This window comes from Peromyscus leucopus, chromosome 19, assembly GCF_004664715.2.
Source record: "Peromyscus leucopus breed LL Stock chromosome 19, UCI_PerLeu_2.1, whole genome shotgun sequence".
Lineage (NCBI taxonomy): Eukaryota > Metazoa > Chordata > Mammalia > Rodentia > Cricetidae > Peromyscus > Peromyscus leucopus.
This window is the reverse complement of record NC_051079.1, coordinates 28,086,304-28,100,134: the sequence shown is the minus strand read 5'-3', so window position 1 is coordinate 28,100,134 and position 13,831 is coordinate 28,086,304. Positions and strand designations below refer to the sequence as shown.

General features: G+C 45.3%; 1 protein-coding gene across 3 annotated transcripts in view; it reads right to left on the bottom strand.

Annotated features, from left to right (window-relative positions):
- The window catches only part of Arhgap26 (Rho GTPase activating protein 26), a 400,407-nt gene that overhangs the window by 13,953 nt on the left and 372,623 nt on the right, over positions 1-13,831 (bottom strand). Inside the window, exons 21-23 of one of the 3 annotated variants that reach the window (XM_037197112.1) lie at positions 6,700-6,810; positions 6,535-6,564; positions 1,069-1,160 (exon numbers count right to left, since the gene is read on the bottom strand). In XM_037197112.1, the coding sequence (XP_037053007.1) occupies positions 1,069-1,160; positions 6,535-6,564; positions 6,700-6,810 (233 nt within the window). The remainder of the gene's footprint in view (positions 1-1,068; positions 1,161-6,534; positions 6,565-6,699; positions 6,811-13,831) is intronic. The other 2 variants (XM_037197113.1, XM_037197114.1) reach the window with 2 other exon arrangements.

Below are 13,831 nucleotides of genomic sequence, written 5' to 3'. Positions count from 1 at the left end.
GACCACACCCTGCAAAGTGGGCGTGTTATCGGCTGTGACAGAGAGGAGAGCCAGGGCACAGAGGAGTGACGTCACCCCTTGAGGTCACATCAGAACAAGTGGTCAGGCTGGGACACGCACTGTGGCCTGGCTCTAGGGTCAGGCGCTCCTGTGCTGCAGAGGCACCTCAGCTGCCCTATACTTCTGCTGCTTCTCAGTCACGTGGGGAGAGGCGGGTCTAGGGCCAGGCAGGGGTGCTCAGTCAGATTGGTGTGACCTTTGCCTTCACTGCGCCTAAGGCAAGGGGTAGCCAGAACAAATATCTGGGTCCTGGAAACAGGCTGCTGCCTTTTTGTCTTCCTTTGAAGCAAACAGAACGAACTGCTTTTAACCCTGAAGGAGAACTTTACCCAGGGAAAACAGCCATCCCAGAAACTTGGTGTCTGCACAGGGGTCCAGATTTTCCTCTTAGGTAAATAATTATGCCAAACCACAACTTCACTTCTCACTATCAACTATGTTTCTAGGGAGGAAGACAGAAAAGAACTGGGAAAACGGTGCACCACAGAGGTCCGGACCACAGTTTTATGGAGGGCCCCAATACATTCTTGCACCTGGATGCCACAGCAGGCCACTGCTGGGGTGTGATGTCACATAAGGGCTTTCTGCTCTGTGCTCACCAGTTCAAGGGAGGAAGAGGAGGAGGAGAAGGAGCAGAAAGAGGTTTACTGGCCACCTGGCTATCTGGGGTGTGAGCCGAGCCTGCTGAGAACAATGCAGGCCCAGATCCCAAGGGTAAAGAATGACAGGACAGGTGACCTTGAGCTCGACCCATGTCTCTGCCCAGCTGCCACCAACCTGTATTCCTCTCCCGTCTCTGATCATCTAGCGCACAAATGTGGAACACTAAGGCCAGGTACAATCTCACTCACAGTTCCAAACACCTCAGTGACTAGGTGTCGACGTGGGTCTACCCAAGGTAACGCCTCCAGAAGTCTGACCTGGGGGAAAGACTCCCCCTACCCCAGGTAGGAACTTCCTTCATCTGCTTCCCCCCCCCCCACTGTTGTGAGATGATGGGAAACTCACCGTTATCGAAGATGGTGCCTGCCGTGAACGAAAGCTCTGAGTCGTGTTCGGCTTTGCAGGCGTACAAGGCCTTTGCCTTCCGGAACGGTGTGCTGTGTAGAAAGGGGAGTTTATTTAACATTGTTTTCCACCCTGAAAACCGGAGAGTTCATCTTCCTTCTTCCCTTTTCTTGCAAGCCACCTAGTCCTCCCCTCCTGGGAAGAGTCTGGACAAGGCGGCCAGATGGCCAAGCAGGAGGTGGGAAGTCGTAGAGGCCACAGGAGAGAACGGAGTAAGAGTCAGGAAAAGGCCACACTCTTAAGAAGCAACAGCTCTCCAAGGTCATCTTGTGCCCCAGAGAAACTCTACCTGGGAGTTACGACAGCTGGGCCTGGGAGGGAGGGAGGGGCTTTCAGAGACAGAGTGCTGGGGGGAGGAAGGGGTCACAGGGCTCTGCAGAATAGTCCCAACAGTGCTCTTGCAAGCTGGCAAAACCCAGTGAATCCAGCAGAAACTCCAGCAGAGCCAGGTGTCAGCCCAGGCGGGGGTGGCCGTGAGTTCCCCCAGATGTTCTCCATTGCTGGTGGGGCAGCATTCCAGAGCTGGAACTCTTTGGCCCCCAGGGCAGGCAAGGATGGAGGAGGAGTGTGAGGTAGTGTGTGAGTACACGTGTGCGCACCAGTGTGGGAGTGTGCAGAGGAGGGGGAAAGGGAGGGCAGAGGTTGAGTCTGTGTTCTGCTTGGGGTTCTCTTGTTCAGTGACTATTGACAGTTCTCTCTCCATGTTATCAGAATGCCCTTGAGGGCATTTCAATGTCCTATCAACTTGCATATAGAACTCTGAGCGACAGAATTGAAACTGAAGTGTTTGTATGTCACTTCCCGAGTGATTATTACACACAGCTAGAGTCGAGGCTGGCACATTTTTGCGGTACCGGGGCCAATCTTTGAGCTCTTGAAGGCATGTGGTCTCTGTCGTAACTACTTCATGCTGCCCTGCTGCGCACAGCAGCCAGGGACAACATGGAAACACACCAGGGAGGCTGTGTTCCAGTCAAAAGTTATCTACCAGAAAGTAGGGGCAGAGTTTGACCATCACAGGCCATACAAGGTGCAAGCCTGTGTGTCTTCACGGTCATTTGTAAGAACAGGGTAATTTCACTCTTTTCTGTCAAGTTTGACTTGGGCACCCGACTATTCTCAGCAGTCCGTAGACTTTTCAATGGTCAAAATGACATCTAACTGTCAAAAGGGCTGGTCTTTATTTGCCACAAGTGGCTTTCTCTCTCCAAGTCATCTGAGGGAGTACACTTTGGAACTTAGAAGCATGGGTTTTAAAAAGCCACAGTCAAGAGATGGGTCATTAAATTTCTCTTCACTTGACAGTCTGAGAGCCTCACAGCACTGGTAATGCCCCAGCTCCTGGGGTGCATTGATTTCTAGTGGCTGAAGAGGGGTCTGGTCTCAGATGAGGTGGGGTGTCTTGGGTCTGCTGAAACTGCTATTGCTTAGTGCAAGGACTCATTGGGAAGGACGAGTCATGGATGATGGCAACTCAAGAGTGGGACTATTTCTTCCAGTCTTGGGTGCGTGAAAATGGAAAGACATACGGTCGAAAGAGTCTGTTGTAGAGGAGGGTGAGCAGAGTTGGTGGTTATCCAGAGTGTGTGGCCAGGGAAATAACAGTTTCCTGTAGCTCTCGCTGGTTTTCTCATAGCCACGGGATGATGTTGGGAAGGGGAGAGCTGGGAAAGAGGAAGAAAATAAGACAGGGACACTGGGGAGGAGGGAGAAAAGCCTCTGGTTTTCATCAGTTCAGCTGGAAATCAGCTCTCCTGGTCTAATCTCAGTAAACAACAAATGCACGTGTCGGCTGGCAAGGGCCCAGCAGTCAATGTATAGCTCTTCACAGTGGACAAAAAGTGCACTTCTCTCCCCACCTCCTGCCCTGACCATGGGTAGAGAGCAGCCAGGAGGCCGTGAAAGGGGCTAAACTAGCCAAGCATTACACTGTCCAGCCTGTGGAGCCTCGCACAACATGCAGGGTAGAAGGAGAATCCAGGCCAGGGGAGCCAAGGTTGAGACCAGGGAGGGCCGCGTCTGAGGACAGAGCAGCCCAGGTGGGCACAGTGTGAAGAGACCAGAGACGGTCTCTTCTCTCTCTGGATGCGGTTTTCCTAGAGGTTACTCATTAACCTTATGAAATCAAGGTAAGAGGACCGAACAGGAGCCGCCCAGGAAACCAGTAGGACTGTCTGGCAAGCAGACAGCAGGGGCCATGGTCTCTATTACCCACAACTATTAGTAGAAGGGATTAACTTTCCACCAATATTAAATTTTTGCAATTTAGTGATGAAATGCCAAGAAAACAGTGTGTTGAAAGTAAAGATGTATTAAAAGTAAAGAGAGTGTTTTTCTCTAACAGGTAACTGACAGCTGATGGGAAGATCTTTCCCTGACTGTCTAATGGTGTACAGAAAATAGAGGGGGGTGCAGAAAGGGGAGGACTTGTGTATGTTTGCACACACACACACACACACACACACACACACACACACACGTGCACACTCATAGTGCTGGGATCAAGCTTAGGGTACCATGGATATTGTAAGCAAGCACCAATCTGCACCTCTAGCCTTAGAGGCCATGCTTTTAAAGGAGGGTGTTCCCATTCCCCAGAAGTAAGGTCACCAGAAAGTAAGGGACACCTAGTCAAATCTGAATTTCATATAAATAATGTATCCTTTTTATATACCCATATACTAAGAAATGTCTTTTTAATTTATCTTCAATTCAAATTTAACTGAGTAGGTTGGATTTTTATTTGGTTTGCGTATCTGCCAACTCTAACTGGGGAAGTCCTGTCTTGTTAAAAGTCTGCCATTGCTATAAGCCTAGTACCTGCCAGCTCCCTCTGAAAATTTCTAAGGCATTTGCTTTACGAAAAGGGTTCCTACCGAAGCAGAGAGATCCCGTCGACGAAAGGTTTGGGTTGGGAAGCTGTGGTTGTGACTGAAGCAGCACCCTGGGTTGGTTGGCTCCCCACTCGGCAACTGCACACAGCTGGGGGAGGTTTTAGCAGTTCCCACCCCAGCATTCTTTAGCTCTCAGCTGGGCCTTCAAGGGCATGAGCAACTCTGGAACCTTCTGCTGGTTCACTTTTAATTTTTGCCTCTGAGCATGGAACGGGGCCAGGAAAACACTCAGAGGAATTTCCCTCAAATGCCCTTGCAAGCTTTGCAGAATGACAACCCACTCTCTGTGGTGCATGCTACTGGGGGAGGAGCCAGCCTGTGGTGACTTGATCATTAATGCAGTTTCCCAGGGCCCGGGTGCAAATACAAATGAGGGGTCCAATGTGGGGGCTTCTTGGAAAGTGGATGGGCAAATAGAAAAAGCAAGGGCAAGTGTCAAAGGGGGCTTCCTCCAGTGTCGACCTCTTCTGCACTGTAAAAGGCACCTCTACTTCTGAGCTTAGAACAAGAAGCTCAAAAAGTAGACTCGATGGAGAGAAGAAGCCACCCCTGTAGGTTTCCAGGATTCCTAATTAGGTCTCATTCATAATCTGTTGTTAAAAGCTTTGCCAAAGGAAAGAAATCTGAGGTTTTATGTTTTGTCAGTCAATTTGGAGAAAGGCAACACTAGACCTGAACCATGGATGTGTACCCTCACCTCTTGGTTATACACTGTAACAGCCATTAGGGACCATAGCCCACCTCTGGTCTCCTAGTCGGCTATCTTTCCAGCAGGGTTCTGATCTGTGTTTATCTTAGCATAAACATGTAACTCAGTGACATCCAAATTCAAGCCCTATCGTGGCTTGTCTATTTCAAAATGACAAGGATCGTGGGACATCTTCACAATAGTGCCCTTTTAACAGACGCCAGAGGGGGCAGTACTGAGTGACTATTGACTTGTGTCTAGGCTAGCCCCATTCCCCTAATGCCCAAGACTATTTACTAAGTAAATGAGGCATGGTAGTTGTTCCCTCAAGGTCCTTGTGAGTCAATGAGGGACCTATCTGGAATAATCTATATGGTTTCTGGTGTGCTAGAAAGTAAATGTCTCCTAAAGTGCCTAGCAGTTGCCTAAGAAATAACTCACAAATAGTTTAAAGTGTCAAGAAACAGGATCTAATTTTTACTTTATCTAGGGGGTGAGGACAAAACAATACATGGCCCCGCCATCTTTGCCATCATCCAGAACTAAACTAGGTGGAAAGCCACGTCTCATCCAGCAGAGCCGAGGGCTGGGATGGCACAGACACTTAACTGGCCTGCCCAGGTCTAGAATAAAAACGCTGGGCAGACGGCAAGAACTCCTGACTCTGCCACGGAACTCATTCGATGAAGTGGCCATTTTCTTTTTCCACAGTGTGCTTCAGGCCACTTCTCATCTGGGTATCGAATGACACAACCGATGTGAAGATGCCCAGAGGGAAAGAAGTCATGTGCCTGCATATAGAGAGAGCACAGCTTTCCTAAACGGTGAGAGTCAGCTCTATAAAGGGGGTTGTCCTCGCTGATGGACCCACTCCTAAGGAGAAAGGGCAGTGTGCAAAAATCCCGTCAACATCAAGAATGCTTGGGATGCTTCTACCTGGACCCTGCGCTTTGGCCTGTTGAGGGCGGAGGCCAAGTCTGAGAGCTGCCCCAGCGAGTGCCCCAAACAGCAGAGGAAGTCTGTAGGATCTTTATTCCATCCTTCCCTGGATTTGAAGAGTTTCTTTTCTACAGAGAGCTCAAGAGCAAACCCATGACACTTAGCTGTGGAGTTCTCCAAGACAGGATAGAGGCATGGTCTTCTGGGAGAAGAACTAGGCCAAGCCACTCACCCTCAAAAAGAAAAGTAGTACCCGTTTCCATGTGCACTCAGAGTCAGAGTTCACGATCTACAGAGACCAAAGTGGGCTGGGAGGCCAGGAGACTCCTGGAGTACATGGGGTGGAGGGTAGGAAGGCAGAAGCCCTGAGCAATCTAAAGAGCAAGTGCTTCATGTCTCAGTCTTTTAGTCTGTGTTATATTCTCCTCTCATTCCACAGATTTGGTCTGTGACTAGATGTCAGTGCTCAGGGCTATTGGCCTGACCCACAAGCAAATGCTGCCAGATATTACCTGATAAACATGTGACAAGGAAAGACGTGTGTGTGTGTGTGTGTGTGTGTGTGTGTGTGTGTGTGTGTGTGAATACTGCTCCCTAGGATGTTGTCTTCAACCAAAACATGGAGAGTCCACATGGTTCTGAAAATAATTCAACACAGGAGTGCTGTTTTTGGAGATCCCCATTCCCCAAATCCAAGCACCAGATTAATTCAGAAATGTGGGTAAGGGTTAGAAAGAGTATTAAAAATGCCATGCAAGGCCATGCGTATTGTGCCTCTTGGCTTCGTTTCTTAGGACGGAATCATATGAGAGCAGAGGAGGCCCCCAGTGTCCCTGACCAGCTCTGCATAAACGGGAACAGGTCAGTCACCATCCGTAGTTTTACCTGGAGTCTTCATGAACTGCTTCTTCTGGCCTGTCAAAAAGCAAGTGCAGGTTTGGATGGCAGGGAACAAAGTTGACGAGGAGGCTGAACACTGCATGAAGAGAGGACCAAGCCAATGAGAGAACAACAGCAGCAACAGAAAATCAAACCAACCCTGCAACAGACCTGACGGGGGATGAGTCGCTGGACGTGGATGAGGTGGGCATAGGGCTGGATGGCGCCGAGAACATGGGCCATGATGGCGAGAGGGGTGAAGTTGGGCTTGGATTCGGGGGGCTGCAAGACATAACAACCAGAAAACTCATCAGCACACAGGGAAACCACGATGGGAGCGCAGGAGGTTCATGGGAGGCCAAATGAGAGGGCGCTGCAGCAGAACACAGGAGCACCGAGGGCCAGAGGCATGCTGCCTAGTCTCCATGCTCCAGGCCGGTCCTTTGCATCTTCCAAGGAGTGCATTTTACCTGATGTCTGGATGCACAAGCATGCCCTTTCACCCCATGTCACAAGGGCTTTCTAGGTGACTCAAGCTTCTCTACTATCTATTGTACCACTGGCTACTGGTGAACATGCGCTGGACCCACACACGTGAATCTGCATCTCTGTGTTTTGTTGATTGCTCTGTTACACACTGACCTCACTCTCGGCCAGCCTTTAGCCTTCACTGTTGCGTGCTTTTAAAGTTACATCTCAGCAGAAATGAATATTTTTCTGGGCCACAAAGGCCATTCAGCCAGAAAACAATTTCCTGTTTACATTTTTAACGACACGGGCTGTGTGCCATGGGAGATGTGAGTGTGCATTAGGAACGTGCTAGGGAATAGAGGCAGGACAGACACACACCTTCCAGAGACAGCACTTAGGGCTGTGTGCAGCTCCCTGGGGCTGTGCTGTCAGGCCTGGTCTTTCTCTTGTTGTGGATTCTGATGTTCAAAGAACAGCCTCAGTGAAAATACAGTTCTGAAAAAGGAGCCCAAACCTCAAATTTGTCCATTTTATACTTCGATGGGCAGCTGACCAAACGTTTTGAGAGGAAAGGTTGAAATTATCACAATCTGGTTGGTAGATTTTAGTTGGCCACGTTGGCCATCTGACTTATTTCCGCAGGTTATGCAAACATCTTAGCACCTAGGTGAAATTACATAATGTCACAGAAAGTGCAAACACAGATGGCTGACATGATGTGGAGACTAGCTAGCCATACAACCACCTTCAGGCCCCGAATCTTAGCTGGCTGCTGGACTGTCCAAATAAAGCTCTTTATGGGGGGTGGGGAGGAAATGTCCAGGAAGACAGCTGCAGATACTGAGCAGGAATACATGCATGTCCTAGATCAGGGACTGTGCTAGGATTACACCAGTTTAGACCTGATACGGGTAGTGAGTGTGTGTGTGTGTGAGTGTGTGTGTGTGCTGTAACATGAATGCCTGTGGCAGCATTCAGAGAAAACTCTGTGCAAAGTTCATATCTTCCAGTGAATCTGATTAAACACTTATTAAATGTCATCATTGAGTATTATATTTCTAGCATATGTATCCCACAAGGGAGGAGGTTTTGTTCCTCTCACGGTAGCTGGGTTGTCTAAGTAATTCCTGTAGGGATTAAAGAGGTAACTAGTGAGTAAACTAGCAGCTCTCATTAGGCTGCCAAACAAGCCCAGAGACAGGCACTGCTAGAACTTCCACTCACAGATGTGAAACCCTGGGCTACGGCCAGGCTTGCCAGCCTTTAAGTGACTGGGCCAGGATTCACTCAGTGCCGCGACCCAAAGCCTGGGCTCCCGCTGTCAGTGTTCTCTGTCTGCAAAGCAGGCATTCCTCTGCTCCTCCAGGCCTGAAAAGCTTCACAGACCCAGGCCCAACATTAGCAATTCTCTTAATCACTGATTTATGAGTTTCCTTCAGATGCCTGCCACATTTGCAAAGAATGGAAATAAAGCAGCAGACACAGTAGGACTCAACACATAGTAAATTCCAATAGACTCCACAGTCCAGCCTCTATTATCCTGTCTGGTAGACTCATACAGCAGATGGGAGTCATGCAAGGGAAGAAATAAAATTCAAAGAGTAGATTTCAATCTATCAAAGACTCATTGGTGAGCACCCAGAATGAGCAAGACAATAAGAACAATTCGCCAAAGTTTCTGGCTTTAAAGAGCTTACAGTATATTTGACAAGATGTAATAGGTTAAGAAGAAAACCAGCAACAGAGACAGTAAGAATCATTAGAGGGAGGTCAGTGACTATACTGTGAGCTAGCATCTACTCCTGGGGACTCTCACTTTGGGTCCAGGAACAGCTGACCATCACCTATGCCGTGCAGTCTTCCTTGGCACTTGGGCCAGCACCTGAGGTCATGCTTTCTCAGGCCTCTCTCTGTCCCACTATATAACGTGCTAGGCAGTAAGGCCTGGAAGGAACACCTGAATCAGGGCCCAAACCAGAAAACACAGTGAAACAAGGGGAGAGTCAAGAGAACAACGTGGGCTCAGAGGCCTGGCTAATCTGTTCCTGTTATAATACCATAGGGTAATTCAAAAGGATCTACAAAGTAGTTTAAAATTACTTCTATATTGAGGAAACACCTCTAGCTTCCTATGTCATCTGTAAGGGAAGCATAGTCTGGGAACACAATACGGGGTTCTGAATCTTGTTTTACATCCTCAGACGTCTCACCAGTTCCTGGCCAGGAAACCATGTCTGAATTATCTGGGGGTGAGGTTGGAATTCAGGGCATTCATAACTGTTGTAAGAAGTGATTCTTCAAGTCCCATGTCAACTGCCATAAATATTAACTGCACTTTCTAATGTCTAACAGCATTTTATTTGTTTGTTTTAGTCATAGCAATAACATTTATTTGCTATGAAATGACCACAATTTAAAATCTATTACCACTGTGCTGGCGTACATGAAGTAATAAACTGCATACTACACAGTACTTTTTCTGATGTTTTCAACTATTAAAGCTATTATGCCTTTCATTTATACTTCAGGGACACATCACAAATGTCCCTATCAACAACACCAGTCCACATTTTATTATATACTGAAGATGCTTATAACAACAGAAGGGTCGTATACATAGAGGCAATCATCTAACAGACACTGAGAGACACTCTCTTAGCTTTGATGGAATTCATACAACATACACAAGGGACTTACGATGTGCAGGGATGACAATGATAGCCCATCTGTGCATAATTATCAATATCCTCTTCACTACAGCAGCGACTGGTTACCCGTTACTTATTAAAATGACAAGCGTTAACAACAAACAAACAAAAACTCCCACACCATAACAATCCCAAACAAACCAGGCCAACAAAAATTGGTCAGTTTCACCTTCGGCCCTAAAGCCTCCAATAAAAAATTCTCCATTCCTTTCCCACTACTAAAGCCAAACACAACAAACAATCAAGGTTAAAAACAGGAGGAAATAACTTTCTAACTCCAGTTTTAGCAGATGACCCTTAAAGATTTCTTACACCCCTCAGCCAGCTGGGTATTTCCCAGTTGATTACCCAGCTGAACACCCCAGCATATTTTTTACCCTAAATATTTCTGGAGTCCTGCCAAAGCCTTCATCAAGGCCCAACTACAGCAGTACCAGCTTCAACTTTAGCATGGAAGAGACACTTGCTGGGCTGGTTTGTCTCCAATTGGAAGGCTTGCATCAGCTGTAGTATGCTGGCCCATGGTGTCCTCAAAAGGACTTGTCAGCCTAGGCAGTTCCTTTGACATTATGCACAGTGAGAAAATAACAGTTTAGGAAGATAAGCCCAAGGCTTGGCAGCCTGTGAGGTTGTAGCTGATAGTTCAAGTACAGTGTGTAGTAATGTCATTAGCTTGACACCCTTCTGCGATGACTCACTTGAATGATGGAACTTGTGATGCACTGGCCAGGGCATGCTGGCCATGCTGTGAATAGAGCTACCTGAGCAGGCTCCTCCTAATCCCAATAGAGATGCAGCAGACCCTTTCAAGTTTTCACACCACTGTTACAGAGCTTGTATAAGATCGAGGGTGCTCTTACTGGAGACATAGGCTCGCCAATAAAAAGAAAGTTTATCTTGGGCTGGGGGTGTACGCTGTAGTGTGTTTATCTAGGATGTACAAGGCCTTGGGTTCAATCCACAGCAAAGGAGGCATGGAGTGAAGTAAGTTAATCTTTCTAAATTCTTATAACCAATTTATGGCTTTGCAGAAAAATGGAAAAATACTGAAAACAAAATAGCAATGAAATTATATATACTTTGCAAAACTGATAATCACTATTAACATCTTATCATAATATTATATACATGGCTAATGGGCTATTTTTTTAAGTTACCCAATATAGGGATTTCCAATGCCATTTAATAGGCTTTGGAACATTTTTCATTGGCTACCGAGCATTCTATTGCATGGTATACCTGATTTATGTAGCTATTCTCTCTGTGTGTACATCCAGATTGCTATGCCCTTTTAGCTAGTATAAATAGTGCTGCCATCACATCCTTGCAGAGGATCACTGCCTGTGTCACCAATTGTTTCCTTAGCATAAATTCCTGGAAGTAAAGTTAGTGGGTAAAAGGTGAGGATCTTCTTTCAAGGGTCATGATATATCCTGCCAAATAGCTTTTTTTTTTTTTTTTTTTTTTTTTTTTTTTTTTTTTTTTTCCAAAAAGCTCCAGCAAATGCACTCTACCAACACTGAGCATTATGTCCAAAGACTCAACATGTGGTTTAAGATTAGCTTAGATGTCCCCACTTCTCCCAACATTTCCAATAATGTACAAACAAGTGTGATTTCCTCCCAGTGTTCTGTTTTTACATGGAAGCAATGTTTAATTTTCCAAAGGGCATTATGCTGAAAAGTAAGGAAAGGACACCAGCATATACACAGATGGACAACCATACCTAGGGACACTGAATGCCTAGTCTGATTGTGGGGCTGTGCCAAGAGAAATGGGAGTAGTGAGTACTCTGCCAGCTCAGAACTCTTGAAGACTAAATAGAAGGAATGAAGAGGGGCCAAAGGCTCCTGAGCCAGCATCACACTGTGCAGAAGACATAAAACTTGTATTTATGTCTCTGTCAGAAGTGGCTCATAATCTGTACCCCACATGTGTGTAGTTCAAGCCTGGCCAGGGCTTGACCTTAATAGTTTATCTCTCCTTCAGACCTGGAATTGGGACTGAAGCCATTAAGGCCAAAGGGGATATGTCTTTATTCTCTCCCCCAAAAATGAGAAGGAAAAATCAATAGCATCTAGGTAATGTAATTCTAGATCAGTGAGTGCCTCTTCCCTGGAAAACATCCCTTTATGACTTGAATTAGAATATCACAAAAAGAGAAAGGAAATAGAGCCAGTTGGGCAAATATGGCTGAAAGCAGCACTGGTCAGTAGGATGACAATAGTGGATCAGAGAAAATGACACAAAAATAAAATTATAACCTCTTGATGAAAACTGAAAAGCAGTTCTTTCATGTATCTACTCAACCTTTTGAAACAGAAACTATATACATGCCAACTGCTGTAGAATAATCCTTTTGTGCACTGTGAAGATATATTGCTTTCATTGGTTTAATAAAAAGCCAGCTGGCCAATGGGTAGGCAGGAAGAGGTTAGGCAGGAGATCAAGACTGAGAGAACGCTGGCAAGAAGAAGAAGGGTAAGTCACCAGCCAGACAGAGAGGGAGCAAGACAAGCAAGAGAATGGGTAAATGGCACAAGTCATGTGGCAACATGTAGATTGATAAAAATGAGTTAATATAAGTTGTAAGAGCTAGTCAGTAACAAGCCTAAGCTATTGGCCAATCATTTATAATTAATAATAAGCATCTGTGAGGTTATTTTGAAGCTGGCAAGCAGGACAGAAAAGTCCGCCTACAGCCAACCTTTGGGATCTTGCAAGATGTGTTTTCAACTTGAAAATGGGAAAAAAAGAAAAGAGCTCATATGCTCCTGACCTTCATCCTGACTTATGTTTCTCTATGTATTTATACAGATTCTTTTTCCTCATTCATTATACTTTATATACATTTTAAACTGATAAGTACAGAGTTGTTCCTTTGTTTTAATAATGCTAGCTGACAAAATTCCCTTAAGGTCTTAACAATTATGGGCAGTTGTTTTCAAAAATACTTTTCTAATAATTTACATTAAAATACTTGACTAATCCACAATATAGTGATCCTGTTTTCCAGCTCAAAAAATTCTGAAGGATAAGTTTCAAATCAACTTTAAACTCTGATGATGTGGGTGAAAATGGTGAGTAACTCCAGGGTTTAAAAAAACTGACAATCTTAGCAGAGGGTGTCTATCGTCCTTAAGGTTCTCTCAGTGAATAGTGTGAATCTTCTCAGGTGAATAGTACAGAAATGAGTCAGAGAGAGGAACTCTGAATTTTAAATGAGATTCCTGGACAAGAATTCTAGTTCAATTGCTCACTTCAAAGAAAACCCCCAATGGAAGGAACTAGAGGTGCTGGGCCCAGCACTTCAGTTGTGTATATGGTACACAACACACAGTGAGTTCAGTCTTTCCTTGTTTTAATCACACACTCAGATACATCAAAATCAGTTCCTAAAATTAAATTTATTTGTTCTCTTTCAACCAAAGAAAATTCATGATTTATAGTGCTATTTGTAAAACATCTTAAGCATTTTTTTTTTTTAGAGGAAGCACTATGAGAGTTTAACATTGACTATTTCAATCTTCTGTCTTACAGTCTAAGGTACAGCAATTGTTAGAATGTCAGGGAGGCATAAACATGGCTCTTAAAATGAAATTTGCAAGCATGGGGAAAGAATGATGCAAATATAGGACTCATGTATTAAATTTCCTAAAATAAAATAACTGTAAAAATGTCCTTCTGTAAATAGTACTAGAATAACTGGATATTCAAATGACATTGGACATCCTATTTCATACCATACAAATCAAATGATTCCTAGATAGATTATAAATCTTAATATCAAAGGCAAACAATACAGACTATAGAAGATAAATTCAGGGTTGGATTTATCCAATGGAGTACTGTAGGAGGACTTTTCTTTCCTGCCTGCAGCTCTCAAATAACCCACATGGAGACTCAATATTAATTATAAATGCTCGGCCAATACCTCAGGCTTATTACTAACTAGCTCTTACAACTTAAACTAACCCAATTTTCTTATCTAAGTTCTAGCACATGTCTTGTTACCTCATTTCATACACATCCTGCTTTCTCTGTGTCTGGCTGGCAGCTGCTGAGACTCCACCCTTCTTCTTCTTCCCTGCAGCCTCCTAGTTTGGCTCTCCTGCCCAATCTCT